Raw genomic sequence first — 25,445 nt, 5'->3', positions numbered from 1 at the left:
ATATGGCATTCTTAGAAGTAAAAGATAAAGTGTCTTGTACTTAATTATAAGAGAATAATTTAAAAATTAAATAATTTGATAAGTAAGATTTAGTTGGTTTTTTGGTCTAACAATTGTTTTTAAATAATAAGCATTTGTCCTGATTACGCTCCAATTTTTCCAGACGAAAAAGTGGAAAATCTACTACGTGTAATCATGTGGGGATAATAAATTCATTCATTAAGAAAGTAACAATAAGAGCTTAATTAATTTGTCCAAATACTAGACTCGGTCAATTTGATTAGTTAAGGCACCGCAAATTTTATCTTCAATTTTTTCCTTTTGAATATCCCACCATATACGAGTCTTGAACTAATAAGTTTTCCACATCATTTCCTTATATAAACCTCTATACATGGGCAAAATTTTTCATTCATAACCTAAGCAGCTAAGCTTTCTCATTAATTAAGTCACAACGTAATGTCTAACATTTCACTAGCAATCTTATGTCTTGTGGTCCTAGCTACAACCCAATTGTCCTCTGCCCAAAATTCACAACAAGACTATCTCAGAGCTCACAATGAAGCTCGTGCTAGCGTCCGCGTTGGACCGATGAGATGGGACAACAAGGTAGCGGCTTACACTAAAAACTATGCCAATCAACGTAAATGTGACTGCAGATTGGTGCACTCCGGTGGACCATACGGCGAGAACTTAGCGTAGAGCAACGGTGACATCACTAGTACGGCGGCCGTGAAGCTCTGGGTGGATGAGAGACCAAAGAACAATTACAACTCAAATACTTGTGTTGGTGGGGAGTGTAGACACTATACTCAAGTTGTGTGGCGCAATTCTGTGCGTTTAGGTTGTGCTAGAGTGAAGTGCAACAACAATCGTGGCACGTTTGTCATTTGCAGCTATGATCCTCCAGGCAACGTTGCTGGTAAACGGCCTTACTAATTAATACATATATATGTATATATAAAGAACTTACCTAAATCCTCTAAGCAAGTATGAGCATAGAGGGATTTGTGTTTTATGATGAATAAGCCATGTATTGGTAGGTATAAGAAAATAATAAAACATGTTGTGTGATCGATTTTACACTACATGCGAGATCACTTCCATTTACAGGAATAAATCAGTAATGCATCTAATTCTTTAACATATGCCATCAATCTATTTATGAATCTCAACCACTCAAAGTATTCTAATCTCAAGATCTAAAATTACTGTATAAACTTATGTAATTTATTATTAAGGGGCTTAATTATCCTTCCCATTATGGTAAATAATAACTAATACGGGTAAATTACATATAATAAAATTTTCTTGTGTGGTCTTAAGGGGCTTGATTGATGAGATGCTCCTTTAATCCTTACAATTTGAGTCAATTATTTAGTTAGTTCTTATATTTATAAAACTTATCAAAAAGATCCCTATAACTTTGTTTCCATTAAAATATATCTTCCTCACTTCTCTCTATTTGCTAACTGTTATATGTCTAACTTATCAGAATGTCAAATTATATTAGACAAAAATATTAGGTATGCTTAAGAAGTTAATTTAACATCTATTAAAGAAAAGAAATGAGTATTTTGAATAATTATAATTAAAAGATACATAAAATAAATTAGTAATTAGCCTAAACCCTGAAAATTAAAGGGGAATTTACCCTTACCAAAGTGCCACTAAGTTTTATTTATCTTGTATTACTAGAAATTTCTTTTGAAAAATTTTCGACCATACAATTCTTGATGATTTTCACACCATTCCCTATATAAACCTCTTATACACAAGCAAGCAGTTTCATCCATTACCTAAGCTCTTTCTTTCCCATTTCCATCGGATAAGCAAAATTAAAACAGTAATCACCACAATGCCAAGCACTTCAGTAATTTTTTGTCTCTTAGCCCTAGCGACAATCCATCTCTCCTCTGCCCACAATAAACCTGAAGACTACCTCAAAGCTCACAACGAGGCTCGTGCTAGTGTTGGCGTTGGCCCGATGTCATGGGTCTACAAATTGGCGGATTATTCACATAAACATGCACAAAAACTAAAGGGTAACTGCAATTTAAAGAAACCCCAAGTTAGCAAATACAGCGAGACAATTGCATGGAGCAACCAGGGCGAGATTACCGCCATCGAGTTCGTGAAGATGTGTATGGATGGGAAGCCATTATACGACTACAACTCTAATACTTGTGCTCTTAATGGTACGAAATGCGCAATCTATACTCAAGTTGTGTGGCGCAATTCTGTGCGTTTAGGTTGTGCTAAAGAGAGGTGCAATAACAATGGGACTCTCAACTTTGTCATTTGCAACTACGATCCCCGAGGTAATGTTTTTGGTCAACATCCTTACTAGTGGATCATAAAGAAACTTTCCTCTATATATGAGACCAGAGGGCTATGCATGAATAAGTCATGCCGTTGGCAGATATTCGAAAACAATAAAATCAAGCTATGTGTTCGCTTCCATTTATCGCAAGTAATAAAAAAATAAATTGAACATATAATTTCTCTTTTGATTAGGAAAAAAAAAACTAAATACAACTATTTAACCATCAAAAGATTTTAAAAGGGATAGCCACATTATGGATTAGGATTTTCTTATATTGTTTTTTTGTCCGAGTCTCTTCTAGTCTTTTAAACCTAGTAAAAAATATTAGTTTGATTGTCAACATCAAAATTTAAAATTTAATCTTGATTACTTATTTCACTTGTAGAGACTAGAAGAGAAAAAAAATACTAAGAGAGAATCCTTATCCCTAAATTATGATTTAACAAACTACTATGGATGCAAGATATTAATAGATTAATTATCCCTATTACACCTTGAAGGGGAAAATTCTTTAATTTTGTTTGTGCATGAACATGTAGAGAGTGGGATGTGAGGGGAAAAATTAAAAAAATATATATCAAAACATTTAGGAACATGAAACTTGCCATGGAGCTACTTGTACATTCAGAATTTTTGACCATAAATTAATTAAAAAAAATTGATTATTTGGTTACCAATCATAACTTTGAGCAAAATTTGGTCTTTCGGTAGAACCAGTAGCAGAACCAAAAGCTTTGATATAGGGGCTATTTTATTTTTAAAAAAACCAATAGGGTCAGAATATAATAAAGACAAATTTAAAGGTTAAATTTATGAGAGACATAATACTCATATTCTGTTTTCTCTTTTAAAGAAATGACAATTAAAGAGGGCCAAAATGTAACTATGTGTAATTTTGAGGATAAAATTTATAATATTGTAAACTTTTATAATGGTAGTATATGAAAAAAAAAATTCTATGGCTCGAGGGTCCATCAAACCCACTGTTAAAAATTAACTTGTAGGAAAAGGGTTTCCATGAGGATCATGAATTTATATATGCCTATTTAATTTTAGTTTTTTAGTAGGATTGTAATAATTTACCACTCTTTGCAACTGCCATCCATGATAATCTATCATTATATATATGCATGGTGGATTACCGTATGATGCCCTGTACAGTTAGTAACTCACTCCCGATTGCCTTGTCTGAAACAAAAGTTACGATGTAGCCACAGTTATACCGACCATTTGTGCAACATGATGATTTATTCTTTAATAAATACTCGACGCGGTGTCATCTTTGAGATAAATTTAGACTCTCATATATTGTACTTAGACATTTACGGTTTATATCAGATTTCAAACAAAAATCTAATTATTTTAAAATTAATTTAATTAAGTAGACCTACTTTTATTATATTATATGTATCTTACATAATTAGAAATTACTTTTGAAGAAATTTTCGACCGTTCGATTCTTGAATGATTTCCGACACCGTTCCCTATATAAACCCCTTGTACACAAGCAAAAGTTTTTCATCCCTAACCTATATAACAAGCTTTCTCTCCTTTCTATAATTCTATCAAAAAGCTAAATCGAGCCTACAAGTAATGTCAAGTATTAATTCACTAGCAATTTTCTATCTCGTAGTCCTAGCTGCAAGAATCCATCTCTTCTCAGCCAACTGTTGAGTGTTAGAAAATACATATTTATAAAGGAGAAAACCGTCATTTTACATTTCAAGTCTTACTAACAACCCTTACTTTTATGTATTTAACCTTCTTGTGATGTAATTACGTGTGTGTTATTTTAATTAAGTATTTTATGTATTTTAGGGGCATTATAGTCATTTCAAAATAAAGGAGAGATCAGACGGCAAAACGGACATCACTTTTGAACTCAGGACGGTCGAAAACCTTAGGAGGAGCATAAAAGGAAAAATGGCACTATTCACATGTACGGTACTATTCACGTATACGGTACTGTCTACGTTACTGTTCACGACACTGTTCACATAGACGGATCGATGACGTGGCATTGACCGATGATGTGGCATTGACTGATGAGGTGTCACGATCCTGTTGGGCTAAAATTCTTATGTACTGTTGATGGTGACGTGGCAGCATATCAGTGGACGAAAAATCTCACGTACGGTGCATGCATCACACAGGATTATTTTCAACCAAACCGCGTTACTGTTCATCCGGGTCAAACCGTGTTACTGTTCATCCGCGTGGTCAAACCGTGGACTGTTGACTGATGACGTGGCGCAATCCTGAGCGTCCAAACTGTTTTTAATCCGATGGCCATGATTTACTCCATGTATCTATAAAAAGGGGGCCTCCCCCCCCTAATTTGATATCTCTGAATCCATTTTTGGGATCCATTTTCTGTAATTCCTTCTCCATCTTGTATTTTCTTCGTATTTTAATAAATTCCCATTTTACCCCTAGTTCAATTATGAGTGGCTAATTTTCTTTCAAGCTTGGGTTGAAGGTGAAGTCTCAACATGTGTCATGGGCTTTATTTGGTAAATTTATTTTCTTTTCCCCTCTAGTTTTTGTGGATGATTTGACTTATCGTCGACAAATAATACTGATCTTGTCTAGATACCGCCTTGGTTACACCGGCTCTCTAGTATAAGGTTATTATTATTTGGCACGATAAGCCCTTAGCACCATATTGATTAGAGCGTGGTTCATGAGGTGTGGATTCCCCCCTCATGATTTAATTGGCATTAATACGGATTATTTAGCCCATGATGCATGTTGATACGGATCCAGATACCCAAGTACGTCATTTTAATAGAATTCTCTTTAATTTTATTCTCGCAATTACAATTCCAATTTTAGAAGTTATTCTCGCCATTTTAATTTAAGTTTTAGCATATTCCAAATCATTTCCACCACAAATCCAACCACCAATTTACAAAATTAATTCTATACACAATTAAAATCCACCTCCTCGTGGGATCGACACTCGTCACCATTGATCTATACTACAATAGATTCGTGCGCTTGCGAGTACATTAAAATTTGCACAACAAGTTTTTGGCGCCGTTGCCGGGGAGGTAAGTAATTTTAATTCATAGAATTAATTTTTGTGAATAATTTCTTTTATTTGTTTTCTTGTATTTTTTTTAATTATTAAAAAAAAAAAAAGAAAAAAAAAGTAAATCTACATTTAAAGGTTAGTATTTATTTTCTTTTTCTCTTCTTTAAAATTCTGTAATTTAATTTTCAATTTATTTTTTCTTTGTAATTTTTGTTTATTTATTAATTTAACTTTTAGTTAATTTATTTCACGTATTTGTTTTTGTGTATTTTTATAGAAAAGTTGTAACAGTGCAATAAGGTTAGTATCGTAATTTCTCCCTCTTCTTTATTTTTATTTGTTTTGTTCCCATCTTTATTTTTATTTTATTTGTTTTGCATGCATGGTCGTAGGTCATTATTACCTAATCTTGAACCTATAGACCTTGAACTTGAGAAAACACTTCGCACACAAAAGCACATTAATAAATTTGGAATGGATTTACAAGCACCACAGGAGAGGCCATTTAAGGACTATTTTAGTCCCTTAGCTAATTTGAGCACGTCATGCATAAGATACCCAAATGTAGCTGCTAGGAGTTTTGAATTAAAACCTAGTGTTCTAAATTGTCTCCCCACATTTTATGGCCTAGAAAATGAGGACCCATATAATCATCTGAATGATTTTCATGCAATTTGTCAAACTTTTAAATATGAAAATTTTTCAGACGATGATGTTAAACTTAGATTATTCCCATTTTCTTTAAAGGATAGAGCTCGTTCATGGTTAAATACGTTGCCTGCTAATAGCATTTCATCATGGGAACAAATGGTAACTAAATTTTTGAATAAATATTTCCCAGTGCATAAAACCAATGCTATTCGCAGGGAAATTTCAGAGTTTACACAAAGAGAGGACGAGCAGTTTTTCGAAACTTGGGAGCGATTCAATGGGCTACTCTTGAAGTGTCCACATCATGGGTACGAAAAATGGCACCAATGCCAATACTTTTTGGAGGGATTATTGCCGAATGTGCAAGAATGGCTAATGGCAACAAGTGGAGGAGAGCTAATGTCAAAAAGCGCAACAGAGATTTGGGAATTCTTCCAGCGACAAGCGGACAATTCCCAACAACGGAGTCGATCACTCAGGAATACTAGAAGGATTAAAGGAGTGAATGAGGTTCACATTGGCGAGTCAACTTCGGGAATCAAAGAAGTCAAGGAGATGGTTGAAGGTCTTGCTCGACAAATAGCATCGTTATCGACTGCTAAATCAACAGAATCACATGACCCTGACTCATATCCAGATCAAGCCAATGCCATAGGTGTAATGAGAAAGCCATCTAATTACAACCCATACTCCAACACATATAATTCTGGATGGAGAGACCACCCCAATTTTTCATGGTCTCAAGGATTTCAACAGAATGGACCAGCAGCTCCAGCTCCACCAATGCAACCAATTCCTCAAGTTCCTCAAGCCTCTCAGCCCCCATTTAGACCATTCAATCAGAACCAGAACTACTCTCAACCCAGACCATGGGAGGATTCATTCCAGAATCTCAAGAATGCTACTCACTCTACGATTGAGCAACAGAATCGCACCATTGATGGACTACGAAATGAATTGAGAGCGGGCTTTAACTCACAAGCCCAATCAGTTTCAAGCCTCGAGAAGATGGTGGGACAACTTGCTTCTTCAGTTCAGACATTGGCAATGACTGTTGAGAAAGGAAAATTTCCAAGTCAACCAGTGCCTAATCCTAAAGGAGTACATGAAGCAAGTACCAGTTCACCACAACAGCATGGAGAGGTCAAAGCAATCATGACCTTGCGAAAAGGAAAAGAAGTCGACAATAAAGTGGAGATGCCGGTGACAAAAGAAAATCAAATTGTACCTGTAAATGCTGAGGACTCACCACCGGAGGAAAAAGAAGAAACCAACCCACGAGAATACGTTCCCAAAGCTCCATTTCCTCAGAGGTTAGCGAAAGGAAAGAAGGGAAAATCCACAGGTGAGATTCTCGAAATCTTCAAACAGGTAAGTGTTAACATCCCTTTACTTGATGCTATTAAACAAGTTCCATCTTATGCCAAGTTTCTTAAAGACCTTTGTACTAAAAAGAGAAATATGCATGTTCAAAAGAAGGCATTTTTAACAGAAAACGTTAGTTCTATACTCCAACATAAAATTCCTTTAAAATGCAAAGACCCAGGCTCCCCCACTATCTCATGTAGTATAGGGAACCACACAATTGAGAATGCTTTGTTGGATTTAGGAGCTAGTGTAAATTTGTTGCCTTACTCTGTATTCGTGAAACTTGGACTGGGAGAATTACACCCAACTCCAGTGGTGTTACAACTTGCAGATCGGTCCACAAAAATACCTCGTGGTATTGTGGAGGACGTGCTTATCCAGGTAGACAAGTTTTATTTTCCTGTTGATTTCATTGTAATTGACACTCAACCAATACAGGACTCAAGGAAGCACATCCCCATTATTCTAGGCCGACCTTTCTTGGCAACTGCGGATGCTCACATTCAATGCAGGACTGGAAATATGCAGTTGTCCTTCGGCAACATGACTATGGAGCTAAACATTTTCAACATTGCCAAACAACCTCACAGTGCAGATGATGGAATTGTTGATGTGGATTTAATTGAAGCATTAGTTGATGACACATTTATTTCAAACTTTAGTGATGATCCTTTACAAACATGTTTAACTCACTTTGGTTTGGATTTTGATATTGACATATCAGTCGATGAGGTCAACGCCCTACTTGACTCAGCACCATCCATGGACACTAATAAATGGAAGTCAAGAGTTGAACAACTAGCACCATCAGAGAAGAAACTCATTCCATCATCAGAATCACCACCGAAACTCGAGCTCAAACCATTACCCAACACTCTGGAATATGCATTTTTGGGAGAAGAAAGTACTCTGCCGGTAATCATCTCATCATCCCTAAATGACGAACAAAAAGGTAAGTTGTTGGATGTGTTAAAAGAGCACAAAGGGGCATTAGGATGGACCATAGCAGACATAAAAGGTATAAACCCAGTAGACTGCATGCATTACATTCACCTTGATGAAAATGCTAAAACTACTAGGGAGATGCAACGTCGGTTAAATCCTAACATGAAAGAAGTTGTTAGAACTGAAGTCCTTAAGCTATTAGATGCAGGTATCATTTACCCAATTTCTGATAGTTCATGGGTCAGTCCTGTACAAGTCGTCCCCAAAAAGTCAGGAGTCACAGTAGTTACCAATGCTGATAATGAATTGATACCAACTAGAGTAACTACAGGATGGCGTGTATGCATTGATTATAGAAAGTTGAATTCTGTCACACGTAAAGACCATTTTCCTTTACCATTTATTGATCAAATGCTTGATAGATTAGCAGGCCATGAATTTTATTGCTTTCTAGATGGTTATTCAGGATATAATCAGATTCCCATAGCACCAAAAGATCAGGAGAAAACTACTTTCACTTGCCCTTTTGGCACTTTTGCATATAGGAGAATGCCATTTGGATTATGTAATGCACCTGCTACATTCCAACGATGCATGTTGAGCATTTTTTCTGATATGGTTGAACGATTCCTTGAAGTCTTTATGGATGATTTTTCTGTCTTTGGTGACTCGTTTGATCAATGTTTACATCATCTAACGCTAGTTCTGCAGAGATGTACCGAGAAGAGCTTAGTCTTAAATTGGGAGAAGTGCCATTTTATGGTAAAACAAGGTATTGTTCTCGGTCACATCATTTCAAGCAAAGGTATTGAGGTTGACAAAGCCAAGGTGGATCTAATTTCTAATCTTCCTCCACCTAAAACAGTCAGAGAAGTAAGATCTTTCCTTGGGCATGCTGGTTTCTATAGACGTTTCATTAAAGATTTTAGCAAAGTTTCTAGACCCTTATGCAATTTACTTGCTAAGGATGTACCTTTTATCTTTAATGATTCATGTCTCATGGCGTTTGAAAAATTAAAGCAGTTGTTGACATCATCACCCATCATTCAGGCCCCAAACTGGAACTTACCATTTGAGCTCATGTGTGATGCATCTGATTATGCAGTAGGAGCAGTATTAGGACAAAGAGTTGATCGAATTCCCCACGTTATTTACTATGCTAGTATGACATTGAATGATGCACAGTTGAATTATTCAACTACTGAAAAAGAAATGCTAGCAGTAGTGTTTGCATTAGAGAAATTTCGATCTTATCTCATTGGTTGTAAAATAATTATATTCACAGATCATGCTGCTCTTAAATATCTTCTCACAAAGAAAGATGCAAAAGCTAGACTAATTCGTTGGGTGTTACTTTTGCAGGAATTTGACTTGGAATTCAAAGATAAGAAAGGCACAGAGAATGTTGTAGCTGACCATCTCTCTCGCCTCCATTTTGATACAATTATGGAACCATTACCATTGAATGAGTCATTTCCAGATGAACAATTAATGAATGTCGAAGTATTACCTTGGTATGCTGATATAGTTAATTATCTTGTTACAGGTAAACTTCCAGAGCATTGGACCAAGCAAGACAAGGCTAAATTCTTTGCGGAAATAAAGAATTTCTTTTGGGATGACCCGTATTTGTTCAAGTATTGTGCAGATCAAATTGTTAGGCGATGTGTCCCAGAAAGTGAAATTCAAAATATCTTTTCATTCTGCCATGAACAAGCGTGTGGAGGCCATTTTAGTGCTAAGAAAACAGCTACAAAAGTTTTACAATGTGGTTTCTATTGGCCAACTATATTTCGAGACGCTTACACTTTCTGTTCTTCATGTGATAGGTGTCAACGAATGGGGAGCATTACACGAAGGAACATGATGCCACTAAATCCAATTTTAGTGGTTGAGATTTTTGACGTATGGGGTATCGACTTCATGGGACCCTTTCCCCCTTCTTTTGGCCATCAATACATATTGGTTGCTGTTGACTACGTATCGAAATGGGTGGAAGCAATTCCATGCAGAACCAATGATCACAAAGTGGTAATAGGATTTTTGAAAAGCAACATTGTTTCACGCTTTGGATTCCCTCGAGCGATAATCAGTGATGGTGGTGCCCACTTTTGTAACAAAGCATTCAAGGCTCTTTTGACAAAGTATTCAATCACACACAAAGTGGCGACCCCGTATCATCCGCAAACCAGTGGCCAAGTTGAGATCTCCAATCGAGAAATAAAGCACATATTAGAAAAGACGGTGAGGCCAGACAGGAAAGATTGGTCATTACGACTTGATGATGCATTATGGGCATATAGAACGGCTTTCAAGACCCCGATTGGGATGTCACCCTACAGGCTAGTGTATGGAAAAGCTTGCCACCTACCTGTGGAACTCGAGCATCGTGCATATTGGGCCATCAAGAAATTCAACTTTGACATGCAGCAAGCCAGCTCAGAAAGAAGATTACAACTGGCAGAACTTGAAGAAATTCGCAATGATGCATACGAAAATGCCAAGATTTACAAGCAACGAATGAAAGTCTTTCATGACAAGCACATTATGAGAAAATCGTTCACTCCAGGTCAGAAAGTGCTTTTATTCAATTCTCGTTTGCACCTATTCCCAGGTAAGTTACGCTCTCGATGGTCTGGTCCCTTTATTGTTCATACTGTTTTTCCACATGGGGCAATTGAAATTAAGGACCCAACGAACGGTGTCACGTTTAAAGTTAATGGTCAAAGATTAAAGCCATATCTAGAATACCAACCACATGGAGAAGACACCGAAATAAATTTGAATGACCCACCAGATTTGAATTGATTTGTTTTTTCTTTTCGTTGATTTGATTTTTCTTTCTTTCTTTTTATTATTCTTTTGCTAATTGAAATTATTTTTGCATAAGTGTGTTTGTCTAACTATTAAGTTTTCTCTTATCATTTTTAATCATGAGTACCTTACTTAGACCGTTCCTCCTGAACATTCTTAAACCACTTCAACGTGTCAAAACTCATCTCAAAAGGCAGATTCAATTTTGTAAAACACATCGCATTTGGGCTCTACAACCACCAGAGTTAGTAGCCTATGTTGAGAATCTAGAAAGCCAACTCCGAGATATTGAGAGAAGTGTTTACGACATCCAGTTGGAGCTTGAGGTAAATTCAATAAGAGGACGATTTTAATTTTCTTTGTGTGTTTTAATTTGTTTTTCTGTTTGTGTGCTTTAGTTTGTTACCCCGGTGAAGTGGCGGATAACGGTACTCCGTGATAATCAAGTCGGTTAACTTCAGTTTCCCATAATAACTGATATTCTGAGGCGAAGGTATGGACAGAAACGAGATTCTAGCGAAGCTTCACAAGCGATTCCCTTCACTTCCTCAGAATGCCCTCCTTACGATCTATAAAGCCCGGTCTGAACGCATGCGATTGCTCATGAAGAATAACATACCTGCAGACATCCGTTGGTTAATCGAGGCTAAAGTACGATTGGCAGGTGAGTTACCTCCTAAATTTATTGCATACATGCCTGGTTGTGGTAAAGGAAATTATGCAAGAAAACGACGAGCTCGAAGAATTTCTGTTGCTTGTCATAAGTGTGCCAGAATGAGTTGCGATAGAAACCCATGTTCTGTAGGAATGGTGTCTGATAACAGGGAAGATAAGATTCAATTCATTAGGGATGGCTTGAATAAGGAGTCATTGGATGATATCCTTTTGTCTCTTGAAACGCATTCCAGTGGATATGTGCAAGGAGCGATTCTCCGGTTATGGCCATTATTCCAGAAAGAGCATGCACGATATAGTCTCGGGAATCTGACTATAAACGACCCTGTTTGCCAGTTTATAAGAAAACTGGATGGGAAGCCCATCCTCGACCCATAGAGGGCGTTCAAGCCGTTTCTGGACGTAAAACCAGAGGAAGATGTGAGCCACAGTCGCAACTACGTGTAAATATCCTTTTACTTTCTGTTATTTTATTTCACTATTGTTTTATCGTTTGCATTATTGCCTTTAATAATTTTATTACTGTTTGCTTTTTCCTTTTTACTGTTTTCTTTTTGACTCGCGAGCCACGTGCTTTACGCGTTATTTGACACTGACATGTTACCTCATTCACAGCTGTGATCCATTGTCACCAAGATTCTTAAATGTGATTTACTTTTTGTCAAGCACTCACAAATTATTTTTGAGAAGTATCACAATGGCAGCCACTCCCAATAGACAATTCAAGAACATTTGTGTGCTTTCTGGATTTACCTATGGCAAACATAAAGAGTTCGTTGAGGCAGCCATAGATCTTGGTCGAAGCATAGCAGCGAGAAAATTACATTTGGTGTATGGAGGAGGTAACCGAGGGTTATCAAAAATGGTCTCAGAAGCAGCTTTTATCAGAGGAAGTCAAGTGTTAGGCATCATCCCAAGAGTCCTAAAACCATTGGGCAGTTCGTCTGACTCTGACTTAGAAGCTAGTTATATGGGCTAAAAAGATGTAGTGATGCATAATAATAATAAAAAAAAAAAAAAAAAAAGATAAATAAAGTGGGTTGACTAACATTTTATTTGACTTGAGATCGTATTATTTCTAAGCTGAGGGCATATTTATTTCATCTTGGTGAGAGCATGTGATATCATTTCTTTATTATTTTCTCTCTCAATTACCATTCATTGGAGTGACTATGTTTATTGGGTTTTAATTTCTTTGTGAGAGTGTCACTACTTCCAGTGAGATTTTGGGGTTTGACATGTCATTCTTGAAAGTAGTTATAACAAAGTCTACTGGGCTAATTCATGTGAATGGTTGATGTGGGTGTGATGTTGCTTTAGACTGGAGATAATGCTTATACTTTTATTTGATTGCTATCATTAATCTGATTGACTAAACACGAGTGTTTCTAAAAAAATATATATATATTTTGAATTTGAATTTTGTTTTCGCTTTATTTGCTAGGGACTAGCAATAAGCTGGTTGGGGGGAGTGTTGAGTGTTAGAAAATACATATTTATAAAGGAGAAAACCGTCATTTTACATTTCAAGTCTTACTAACAACCCTTACTTTTATGTATTTAACCTTCTTGTGATGTAATTACGTGTGTGTTATTTTAATTAAGTATTTTATGTATTTTAGGGGCATTATAGTCATTTCAAAATAAAGGAGAGATCAGACGGCAAAACGGACATCACTTTTGAACTCAGGACGGTCGAAAACCTTAGGAGGAGCATAAAAGGAAAAATGGCACTATTCACATGTACGGTACTATTCACGTATACGGTACTGTCTACGTTACTGTTCACGACACTGTTCACATAGACGGATCGATGACGTGGCATTGACCGATGATGTGGCATTGACTGATGAGGTGTCACGATCCTGTTGGGCTAAAATTCTTATGTACTGTTGATGGTGACGTGGCAGCATATCAGTGGACGAAAAATCTCACGTACGGTGCATGCATCACACAGGATTATTTTCAACCAAACCGCGTTACTGTTCATCCGGGTCAAACCGTGTTACTGTTCATCCGCGTGGTCAAACCGTGGACTGTTGACTGATGACGTGGCGCAATCCTGAGCGTCCAAACTGTTTTTAATCCGATGGCCATGATTTACTCCATGTATCTATAAAAAGGGGGCCTCCCCCCCCTAATTTGATATCTCTGAATCCATTTTTGGGATCCATTTTCTGTAATTCCTTCTCCATCTTGTATTTTCTTCGTATTTTAATAAATTCCCATTTTACCCCTAGTTCAATTATGAGTGGCTAATTTTCTTTCAAGCTTGGGTTGAAGGTGAAGTCTCAACATGTGTCATGGGCTTTATTTGGTAAATTTATTTTCTTTTCCCCTCTAGTTTTTGTGGATGATTTGACTTATCGTCGACAAATAATACTGATCTTGTCTAGATACCGCCTTGGTTACACCGGCTCTCTAGTATAAGGTTATTATTATTTGGCACGATAAGCCCTTAGCACCATATTGATTAGAGCGTGGTTCATGAGGTGTGGATTCCCCCCTCATGATTTAATTGGCATTAATACGGATTATTTAGCCCATGATGCATGTTGATACGGATCCAGATACCCAAGTACGTCATTTTAATAGAATTCTCTTTAATTTTATTCTCGCAATTACAATTCCAATTTTAGAAGTTATTCTCGCCATTTTAATTTAAGTTTTAGCATATTCCAAATCATTTCCACCACAAATCCAACCACCAATTTACAAAATTAATTCTATACACAATTAAAATCCACCTCCTCGTGGGATCGACACTCGTCACCATTGATCTATACTACAATAGATTCGTGCGCTTGCGAGTACATTAAAATTTGCACAACACCAACAATGCAACTCAGCAACGGTACGTCCACCTTCATAATGAAGCTCCTCATAATGTTGGCATTGGCATAGGCATGACATGGGACAAGACGTTGGAGGATCATTCACATAGCTATGCACTAAAACTTAAAGTTGACTGTATAATTGAACACTCAGTTCGCCATTACGGCGAGAACCTTGCATGGGCTGACTACGACTTTACCGTCGATCACATCGTGAAGATGTGGGTGGATGAGAAATAATTTTACGACTACAATTCTAATACTTGCGCTCCTAATCAGATGTGTGGACACTATACTCAAGTTGTGTGGCGCAAATCTGTGGGTTTGGGCTGTGCTAAAGAGCGGTGTAACAATAATCATTAATTCATCGCCATCTGCAACTATGATCCTCCAGGCAACGCTGCCGGTGAACGACCTTTCTAATTGGTAAAAACAGCTTTCCTAAATCCTTCAAGCAAGTACGAGATTAGAGGGCTTTGTGTTTTATTACGTTTTAGTCGTGGGTTGGTAGATATCCATAAAAAATAGGAAAAAGCTATTTCCCCCGAATCACGCCCCAACTCAAGCCCCGAATTGAAACTCACCGTTTTGATTAAAATGAAAACGCGCCGTTTCATAACAAAGCCAAAACCGATTCGTTTTACTTGTCAAAATTTTCCCCTTCCCTTCATCATTTTCCCTTCACTTCACTGTTTCCCTTCCCTGTCTCTTTTTCATGTGAGCTTGCTCACATCAAGCTGAAATCATCATCTTCTTCAAAGATGCCAAGATCCTTGCTTCTCTGAAAAAAACCCTCCTCCCTCCCTCTCATTCACAAGTCTCTTTGATGAACCGGCAATGGTAAGCTTCTGCAACAGTCAGATTATCTTCATGACCAAAATCACTTGCAACCTCCAAATTAGATTTGGGAGGAAAACGTGGCGGAGCAGGGGAATCATTAGCTTCATTCTTCAATTCTAAGCTTGGTGACAACGGTGAGGCGATATTAGTGTTTAATTCATGATCTTCACTCTTACAACCAATTAAATCCGTCAGAGACACGAGCTTTTCTATAAATGCAGTCAAATCTTCATAAAGAATGGGCGGTGCAAGTGCAATTTGAATGCCTCTAGCTAAACGCACAGCTGAAGGAATAACAGATTTTCACAATTGTATGATCAGGGCTAGGGAAAACAGACCATCACAATCATAAGACAAGAAAGGCTGCACGTTCGATTCGACTTCTTACTATTCCAGAATTTCATTTCTACTTGCTTCAACTCATCAGTTCAAGAGGGGCCAAAACAGAGTAGACCCTGCAAATCATCAAATCTTCTACTAAATTTATGGTTGCTTCACCCCATGGGAAAATGAAACTTTTTGTTCTGAAATTGCATTGCAGAAAGAGTGTTTCAGTAATGGCTCTGTGCTTTTCGTTTGCTTGTATCAGAAGGCGGCCCCAGCTGCTGAAACTCTTGTTTTCTGTGTTGTTTAGCTTTAGCAAGAGGAAGGAAGACAGTGATGAGAGACTCAAACGACATCGTTTTGATGCTGATGAAAACAAAAAAAAATGCACGAAACAACGTCGTTTGCATTAGTTTCGGGGTTTGACCCGAGGTAAATAGCAAAACTCTAAAAAATAAAATCAAGTTATGTGATCTTTTTTTACGTTGTACGGGAGTCCACTTCCATTTACAGCAATAAATAAGTGATACATTTCTCTTTTAAAGTTATTTAGATTATTAAATCTCATCAATTTTTTTTTAACTTAATACAAATTAATTAGAAAACAACTCATTGGCGGTTGAGTGGTGAACAAATCCTCATTTCAATTTTTAGGTATGTTCTAACAATTTCATTTCACCATTGACGAAATCTTTTTTCTTTATTTTGTTCGAACAAATCTCATTCACCCACAACTATTAGAGGTGTAATACTCAACATCTACGTTTCGCCCAACAATGATAATATGTAGAGCCCTAAGTACCCCACATGCCTTAGAAATTTTATAAATAAAATAATGATACTCTAAAATAGGTCAATCTTGATTATCCGAGAAACGGGGCCCTAGCTGTTTAAGTCGGATTTATTATTGTATGATCGAATTGTCCTTCAAAGGTGACTGTTTAATTAATGTTGTAAGTTATAACAGTATGGGATTCTAGTGGGTTTTAAAGACAAAAGTTAATTCCATTAAACAAAAGACGTGCTTCGGTCATTTTTTCCTAATTATATAAATTAAAACTTTGCTAAATCGTCTATGCAAGTACGAGCTTGGAGGGCTTAGTGTTTTGTCATGAATAAGTTATGTGTAGGCGGATATCTAAAAACAACAAAATCAAGCAGTGTGATCTATTTTCACTTTCCACCAATGCATGGGATTTCACTTCCATATGCAGCAATAAATGAGTGATGCATAGAATTTTCTCTTTTTATCTGTATCTTGTTCTCTTTCCGTATATATATCTATTGCCTAGGCAAGATGCTTTAATGGCCGCTCGCACTATTACATACCCACAAGCGCAATTACGTATGTGCAGGTATATGTATATGTTTGTGACCCTTGTTATGCTACCCCGCAAATTTTGGAATAAAATTAATAAAATAAAGTTTAATTCGTTGAAATTGTTATCTACTGATACAATTTGCTTCAAGCAGATTTGCTTGCTCTGCCACCAATTTTGGTGAGAGAGGAACTCCCTGCTTAAAGACTGGTTTAATTATGCCAAAACAATATAAATTAATCAATAAATAAAGAACTTGCAACATGTCTAGATTTCTTCCCCAAAAATTTTCTTGAATTTCTTGTTTTCATATTCTCACTTAACAGGAGGAGCTCTGTAGTATGCAGGCACAGCAACAGGGAAGAACATTTGTGTAATTCCTTCAGCTTTTATTATGGGGAAAATAATCCCAGAAGCATCCTGCAAAATAACAAACAAAATTAACCAAAGATAAATATATGATTCAATGCGAATTTTGAAACAAAGTTTTAGAATCCGATCTTATGACTTTTAACCATTAGCTATATGCCCAGTTATCTGGCACATCGTGTGTTAGATATCAATCCATGACCAATACAAATGCAATATTCTCTTGTCACACGCGTCATGTGGCCAAACTGATCGGCTAAAATCTTGGAAGGACAAAATGAAGTGAAGATACTCACAGAAATCAATCTAGCCCCAATCCACAAACGTTTGGGAGATGGAAATGGAATCAGTAAGCGTCCAACGCCATAAACTGCCACTACAAAAAAATGCAGAACCAAGCCCAATGGCCGGGGGTTTAGCCCCGAGAGTATTGATATTGGTCCACTTGAGAAAACACCTCCAAGCCTCAAGTAATCAAAGCATGCTTGCCGTATTTCCTCCCTTGCAGGATCTGAAGATGCGGAGAAAACTTTGTATAATGCGCCTGCTAATGTGTTTATTGTAGATGCCACGGGCTGCAAGCACAGAATTGGACGCTAATATTTTAAGCTAGCAGCAGCTTGAGTGTGTTGCAAGTAAAGAGCATTATGAATTCAAAATATTTACCTTGCGCAGTGTGTAAAAGGATTCAAAATATTTGCAAAGGGAATATGCATTGTCTAAAGAATGCAGGGGTCTGAGGAGATCTCTGAGTAGAATGACATCAGATAAGGCTACTGTCATTCCACCTCCGGTTAAAGGATGCCTCATGTTAAATGCATCTCCCATCAGAAGAGCACCTGGAGTTGGATATGGAGCTGCTGGCATGTTTCTATTTGGCATTGTCCTCATGTTTCCTTTTTCAGTTGCTGATATAAAAGCAGTTTGCAGCTCATGGGGAATCTGAAACATTAGTTCCTCAATTAGTCTAAAATGAAGTAGCAATTCATGTTTTGAAAGACAACATATTTCAAGTAACTCCTACACAAATTACTTGCAAAAGAAATGTACCTGGGGAGCGATAACAGTTTTCAAATATTGAGCCATTTTACCGTTGGAAACGGAAGGTACTTTTTGGCCAGGAATATCAACCAAACAGCGAATCTCGGTGCTACTGATAGGATAAAACAAGATAGGTGAAGGTTCTGCCAGAACAACATGCCCATGATTTGCAAATGGAAGCTTACAATACAATTCTCCAAGGCCAAGCCCACGAAACAAGAGGGGATCTCAACCTGCAGAATTATAATCACAAGTTAAATTGTAACTTTCGGAAAAAAATCCTTATAAGAAATTGGCGAGATCTATGATTTACTATCTTCATTTGACAAGATTAAACAGCATCTTCACCTTAGGATTGCAGAGATTGCGGCGCAAATTTGAACAGCAACCATCGCATACTACAGTGAGGGGAGCATAGGCCGTATGCTTTTCACCAGTCTTGGTTTTGTATTCAACTCCTTTGATGGTTCCATTGCGTTCAAGAAGAGATGTCACCGTTCCTTGTTCCATCCTTACACTAAACATAAGATTGGACAGAACATTCAATAATTTAGAAAAAAAAATATTTCAAATTATGAAATGAATCAAAATGAACAAATATGAACGAAAGAAAGCAGTACTTGGGAAGAGAAGCAGCCTTTTCTCTCATTCTTTGTACAAATCGCCCGTGGTGAAAGCTTCTCCCTGCCACATTTGAATTAAAACTTCCCAATGGATATGAAAGTTTAGTACTCTTCCCATCTTTGTAAAGGGCATATCCATACACATTCTGAGCATCAATGTCACTGACGCAATCTGCAGCCACATGTTTATAAGTTACAAGATGGATCTATGCCGATGAAAATGGAAGAACAAGATTCAAATTGACAAAGCTTGCCTTCTAGACCCAACTCTACTAGCTTTAGATATCCACCAGGTTGTAGCAGCTCTCCAACAATTCTGTCAGGCTGGCGTAAGTCTCTTTCAATCACATGAACTCGGCGTCCATCCTGAAAAAAAAAATTCCCAGATAAAAAAGTTTACAGAACATACTCAGAAACAGACAGCAATGCAAATGATATGTTTTGATTCCTTTTATCACCTTGCCAAGAGTGTAAGCAAGAGCTGAGCCTGCAACGCCAGCACCAACAATGATTATATCCGTGCTTTTGCCTGAATCTGATTTGCATATTCTGTTTTCTGAGCTCTTCATTGAAGAGTCTATGCTCTTCTTCTTTCCTTTTAAACCGTAGAACAAGGCAAATCCTAACAGAGTAGCAATTACTGCTCCCAATGCAACCATTTTCACAACTTGATGAATTGTAAGATAATATGAACTGTAAAGATTTTGTGTTTGTGTGTTTGATTCGATTTTTTACTTGAACTTGGCGCCTTTTATAGGCTTGAGTTGTAATAACTTATAATAATAAGCTGCTGAAACACATCTTGGCTTTTAGCAATTGGCCAAAATACATTATGGACCTATAATGTTTTTTTAACTTCCTGAAGGGATGTGATAGGATGAATAAGATTACAAACGAAAGCATAATCATTGTTTGATCAAGACTCTAGGATTGAAGATATTATGTAATCATCATCATTACGACAGTTTGTGCAACTTAGGTTATTGAATGATTTGTATTGGATTGTTGAGTCTCCAAGTCAAAACACTGCATTTTTCAAGCAAATGTTTTTTTGGTAATATGTGGAGTCTGAATTAGGAGTCCTTTAAGTCTCAAAATTTTCAAAACCATGGGGGTAGCTAAGATTAAATTCAAATAAAATTATAAATGATACAGATACAAACAAAACAAAGCTCCAAAAAATGTCCAACCGATGCTTGCCAAACAAAAGATAAATTCTTCTCAAAAATATTTTGTCAAGAATCTCTTGCCAATGAAAAGGCTGGGTCAGTTCACCAGTCACTGACACATGAGCAGTGATTTGTTAAACATCCATTTGTAAAGTTTTTTTCCTTTTTTTTTTTCACACACGTAATTTCTTGACCTCAAATCCATTTTTGTTATAAAAACGCTGATCCAGCAGGACAAAAACGTTTCATTGCACTGGTCCATGCAATTACACACTCAGTTGGATTGGAGTCAACAAATTTCAAACTCAAAATCAACTTAATTTTTTGGAAAAAATTGATTTGTGTCACTGATATATATGTTCAGCTTGATGCAAACCAAAAAGCTCGTTGCAAATTCTCCCCTCTGAATTGCGCTGTTCCGAGCTCAATGGCCTCCATCAATAGGCTCACATAAAAAAAAAAAAGAAACCAAAATAAGATGCCTGTTTTCGAAAGTGTGCACTCAGTGTTCAATACACAAAGATAATAGAGGAAAAAGTAAACAAAACTTTATATATCAACTGGTTATGAAAATTAAATAGTCAACCAAGGATGTTGTCTTTTTCATAATCAAGACACAACAACAACACGCAAATCACTAATACACAACAAAGCTAACTCATACAAAAGACATGCTCATGAGAGCTCAACAATTTTTGGCCGCTTTTTAGATTTCTTGTTCCCTGCAGATTCACTCAATGAATCATCCTTGTTTGTCTCGGATCTTTTCAGATTCATGGGATCGAATGTTTTATTATCCTCGACGTCATCATCACTGTCATCACTACTATCTTCAGTTTCTGTTTCACCACTGCTTGCAGGCAAAGGAATCGCTGGCTGATTACCAGCGATTGCAGATTCAGCAGCACTGACCGCCTCAGGAGTATGCAGATCAGCTATCCCCAGCATTAAATCCTATCATTAAGATGCAACTGAAGTTGTTAATGGACCAGCTGCCACAATATAAGTATGAACACAGAAAGGGGGAGAGACCAAAGAGGGAGAGACCTTCACTTACCATTTCAATAACTTCAGATTCGTTTCCGGTAAGCGCTTCCATATCATAATCTTGAGCATTATCCTACATTTGGTCAAAGGAGGCACAAGTTAGTGATTAAGAGAGCAAGGTTTGGATCAAGATAAATGGTATAGATTTAGTATTAAGATCAGCTGACAAACCTTTGCATCAAGTTGGAGCCTTTTATTAGCCTCTGATATGACTCCCAAAAAACCTTTAACTTTTCCCAAAACTGAAAAATGAGAGCGACAGATTATCGGACACTATCAAATACCTACAAAATGTATATGACTCTACATACCTGAGAAAATTCCTTGACATAAACTTGATAAAGATATTCCAAGCTCTAGAAACAACTTTGATAAAGATATTCCAAGTTCCAGAAACAACTTTGGAAACAAAAAAATTCTCTAATAAGGATTTCTGAAACTCTTTAATACAACAATTTACAGAAGAATAATTTTGAAATTTCTTTCTCCTTTGAGAATTTCATAATTCATCACTCAAACAAGATTTTTGCAATAATCTAACTATGGAAACAGAGTGCACATGAACCAATTTCACAGAGAAGCAACACCCATGACAAATTATCAACCAGAAGCCAGTATTTTGAAGGGAGAGTACTTCCAGAACACATAGAAATTCAGAATACCTTGGCTTCTAGGAACTGGTCCGTAGCTAGGCACTTTACCGGGGTTTGGTTTCTTTAACTCAGCATTCGTGTCTTTCTTGCTACAAACAAGAAGTGCAGATTCTGCAAATATAAACACAACCGTTGAACAACAGAGCTTGCAGGATACACATATATAGGAAAAGAGAGTACAAACGTGTACCTATAGCTGAAGCCGAAGAATCCTTGTGCTCTAAGTGCAAAAGATCTTTACTTGTACCCCCCATCCCTTTCTTCCTTTCTTTTTTCTTTCTCTCCCTGTACATAAAGAAGCACAGGCTACTTAGGTTTTCAGAGACAGGAAAATTCTAAAGACATAACCACCAAAAGCTAAGGGCTCGTTTGGTATTGTTTCCGAATTTGTATTTTTTGAGAATAAAAATGAAAATGAAAATGGTGTTTTGCAATTGCTGTATTTCGAATTTCAATATGTGTCTAGTATCATTTTCTGTATCCTGTATTTTAAAACTAAAAACTAAAAACAGTAATATGCGTTTGGTAGACACAGTTGAAAATTAGGGGTGGGCAATAGTCGGTTCGGCCGAGCCGAGCCGAACCGAACCAAAACCAATCGGTTCTTTAGAAGATGAACCGAATAGGGACCGAATTTAGGAACCGAACCGAACCGAACCGAAATATTTCGGTTCGGTTCGGTTCCTAAATTCGGTTCGGTTTGGTTCGGTAACAACATTTCTGTTTAATCACAATATTCAGCTTAGCAAATATTCAACATTTCTGTTTAATTATAAGTTTAATTTAACTTGTATAACTGCAGTAACAACATTTCCGTTTTGATGATTTTAAAATAACAAGAAACTAAAATTAGTTAAGAGCATGCATATAATATTAACTTGCAGGATGTTGCTATGTTACAACATCTGTAACATACACACCCAAAGCAAATAGCACATGCGTCCTGAGTTACAGAGAAAAAGCAATGCAAATGCAAGGTTGGGGGGTTAGCTGAAGCAGCATATGTACCTTACAGATGCTTTAACTTAGCCAGCTCCTAACTTGCAACGAGTACTCCGATGTTATGAGACCCAAACCGAATAAAATAAAACGAACATGATTTGAAATTGATTGAGATTTGAGGCAGAATGAGATGTTGGGTATTGATCCGAGACCCAAAAACTCAAGTTATTAAGCAAAAAAAAAAAAAAAAAACAGACGGGCCATGGCATAAATTTAAAAGAAAAAAAGACACCCACAGGCTGCAGCTGCAGCAACCAAGATGACCGTGTGCGAGGGTTAACGACGGCGTCACTGTGCTTGAGGGGAGGGGCCGTGCTGCTACTGAGGGGCTGTGCTAGGCGCTGACCGTGGTGTGAGGCGAGGGAGGGACGCGAGGAAGAGACCGAGAGGGGCTGAGCCGAACCGCCCCATGCACGCGCAGAGGGGGAAGATACTGCCGAGGGGTGGTGCCGCCGCTGAGGAGCTGCGCCGTGAGGGGAGAGAGAGACGCGAGGGAGAGGCGCGAGGGAGAGAGGCAAGGGCAACAGTATAGATGCAATCGTGAATTTGTGATTTCCGATTTAGGGTTTTGATTTTTTGTGATTGAAATTTGATTTTAAATTTATATATTTCAATTTAAATATTTTGTAATTAAATTGAACCGATCGGTTTTTCGGTTCAGTTCGGTTTTAAACCGAACCAAATAAAAATCAATCGGTTCAATACTTTTTAAACCATTCGATTTTTATTTATAGAACCGAACCGAACCGAACCAAAATTTTTCGATTCGATAAAAACCGAACCGTTTGCCCACCCCTAAATGAAAATGATAAAATAGAAAATATGTTTTTGATAATATTTTTTTCAAAAATAATTTTTACTAAATATTTATATTATATTTATAGTCATAAAATAATTATTCAGTTAATACATACACAAATACAACAAAATAATTTAAACAAATTTATTATTAAAAAATTATATGATAATAAAGTTTTAGAATTAATATCAATTAAAAAAAAGTTTTTTTTTAGAATATTCATTCTAAAAACACATTAGATACGGAATTAGAAAGCTGTTTAACTGCTTTCCAAAAACAATATTTGCTCTGCCAAACGAAAAAAAAAACTACTTCACATTGACTCACCAATCCACTCCTTCACTTTCAATTATAAATTTCACAATAATCAATAATCATCAGCACTAGCAGGAAAATTACATTACACGTTCAAATTATCAATGTATTAACACTAACAAATCTATTGTATTATAATCCATTAATCAAACCCAAAACCCAATCAGCAACTCACATAACAAAGATTCCCAAGCAAATTAAAACCCAATGAATGCCAAATTCGATTGTACGCAAGCAAATTAAAACCCAATCAGCAACTCACATAACAAAGATGGAGCTGAGAGAGCAAAAGCAGTCAAGGTAGTTGAATGGAGTAGCAGTGGTTGCAGCGAGATGGCGGCTGGGCAAGTGACAGATCCGGGAGAGTAAAGACGGAGCAGCAGCGGCTGGGCTGAGACGAGAGAGAAAGATGTTGCAACTGAGAAAGTGCAGATTTGCTGGGCAGTAGATGAAGATAAGGGGAGGGAGGGAGTGCAGATTTGCTGCAACTGGATCAAGAAAGGTGAGGGGAAAGACAGAACGACAGTGAAGAGAAAAGGAGGAGGAGGGTCACGATTTTCTTTCGTTTTTTAATTCATTTTTAGGTTTAGTTTGTAATATTTGCAGAACATGTTTAAGTTGTTTTCAGTTGATTAGTTATAATAATGAATCCGAATTTTTTATTTTGTAATTAATGAACTCACCAAACATGTATTATGTGTATTATGAAAACGAAAATGAAAACGCAGCTTAGAAAAGGGTACCAAACGGGCCCTAAAATTTTAAAACCAAACAAAATTCTAACAGAAAAATATAACAAACCCATGTTCTTAAACTCGTCATTATCACTCATGATATTACATTTATGTTTCACAAATTAGTTTATGGGTGTCAGCTTTTATCTCACCCGAAAAAGAAAAAGTAATAGTAAAGTCATCTCTAAAAGTTTATAAACCAACGATAAACTAATAAAAATAAGTTTAATTTCGATAGAAAACTGTAAAATTAAAGGACTTACATGAATTGAGACTTTTAGTTGTGAGCTATGAAATTTACTTCAATGAGCAGGTTGAATGAAGAATATGAAGGAAACAGAAATAACGGCGACAAGCAAAACCCTCGGGATTACTCAATGGGCCCGCTAGATCTAGTTGGGCCGAGTTTGATTAATTTCTAGACCAAATCCATTTAAAATAATAATGTAATTCATAAAAAAAAATTTATTTATAATTAAAAATAGATTAAAGAAACGACTATTGGCACCCTTCAAATCCCTTGTAAAACCCCTTTTGAAAGTTACTCTTTTTTTTTTTGT

The 25,445-nt window shown here is 36.8% G+C and overlaps 2 protein-coding genes and 2 pseudogenes across 5 annotated transcripts; 2 read left to right on the top strand and 2 right to left on the bottom strand.

The window, feature by feature from the left end:
* The first annotated feature begins 459 nt into the window (after nt 1–459).
* Nucleotides 460–995, top strand: LOC102623886 (pathogenesis-related protein 1-like; annotated as a pseudogene).
* Nucleotides 996–1,858: 863 nt separating this feature from the next.
* Nucleotides 1,859–2,350, top strand: LOC112497323 (pathogenesis-related protein 1-like). The gene has a single exon (XM_025095642.2). It carries the CDS (start codon nt 1,859–1,861, stop codon nt 2,348–2,350), a length of 492 nt encoding a protein of 163 aa, XP_024951410.2.
* A 14,295-nt stretch (nt 2,351–16,645) lies between these two features.
* Nucleotides 16,646–19,872, bottom strand: LOC102630885 (squalene monooxygenase SE1-like; annotated as a pseudogene).
* Nucleotides 19,873–20,861: 989 nt separating this feature from the next.
* Nucleotides 20,862–24,761, bottom strand: LOC102622494 (uncharacterized). 4 transcript variants are annotated; one of them, XM_052435356.1, is made up of 6 exons: nt 24,414–24,761; nt 22,226–22,320; nt 22,045–22,146; nt 21,554–21,624; nt 21,393–21,455; nt 20,862–21,289 (listed from the first exon to the last, which is right to left on the bottom strand). In XM_052435356.1, coding segments are annotated over exons 1-6 (612 nt in total). In that variant the 5' UTR covers nt 24,416–24,761; the 3' UTR covers nt 20,862–21,010. The 4 variants fall into 4 exon arrangements, with proteins under 4 accessions (XP_052291316.1, XP_006467783.2, XP_006467782.2 ...); XM_006467720.4 differs by lacking the exon at nt 24,414–24,761 and adding an exon at nt 23,274–23,622; XM_006467719.4 differs by lacking the exon at nt 24,414–24,761 and adding an exon at nt 23,044–23,240.
* Nucleotides 24,762–25,445: the final 684 nt, after the last annotated feature.

This window comes from Citrus sinensis, chromosome 2, assembly GCF_022201045.2.
Source record: "Citrus sinensis cultivar Valencia sweet orange chromosome 2, DVS_A1.0, whole genome shotgun sequence".
Classification (NCBI taxonomy): Eukaryota; Viridiplantae; Streptophyta; class Magnoliopsida; order Sapindales; family Rutaceae; genus Citrus; species Citrus sinensis.
The sequence above is the reverse complement of the archived record's forward strand: the minus strand, read 5'-3'. Positions and strand labels throughout refer to the sequence as shown.

What these genes read in the sequence shown, in the direction of transcription:
- LOC112497323 (XM_025095642.2), top strand. Translation starts at nt 1,859, where the DNA reads ATGCCAAGCACTTCAGTAATTTTTTGTCTCTTAGCCCTAGCGACAATC.
- LOC102622494 (XM_006467717.4), bottom strand. Translation starts at nt 22,328, where the DNA reads ATGTACAGGGAGAGAAAGAAAAAAGAAAGGAAGAAAGGGATGGGGGGT. An exon ending in TTCTTCGGCTTCAGCTATAG is followed by an intron (nt 22,147 to 22,225) that starts GTACACGTTTGT and finishes TTATATTTGCAG; the next exon opens with AATCTGCACTTCTTGTTTGT. An exon ending in ACCAGTTCCTAGAAGCCAAG is followed by an intron (nt 21,625 to 22,044) that starts GTATTCTGAATT and finishes CTCATTTTTCAG; the next exon opens with TTTTGGGAAAAGTTAAAGGT.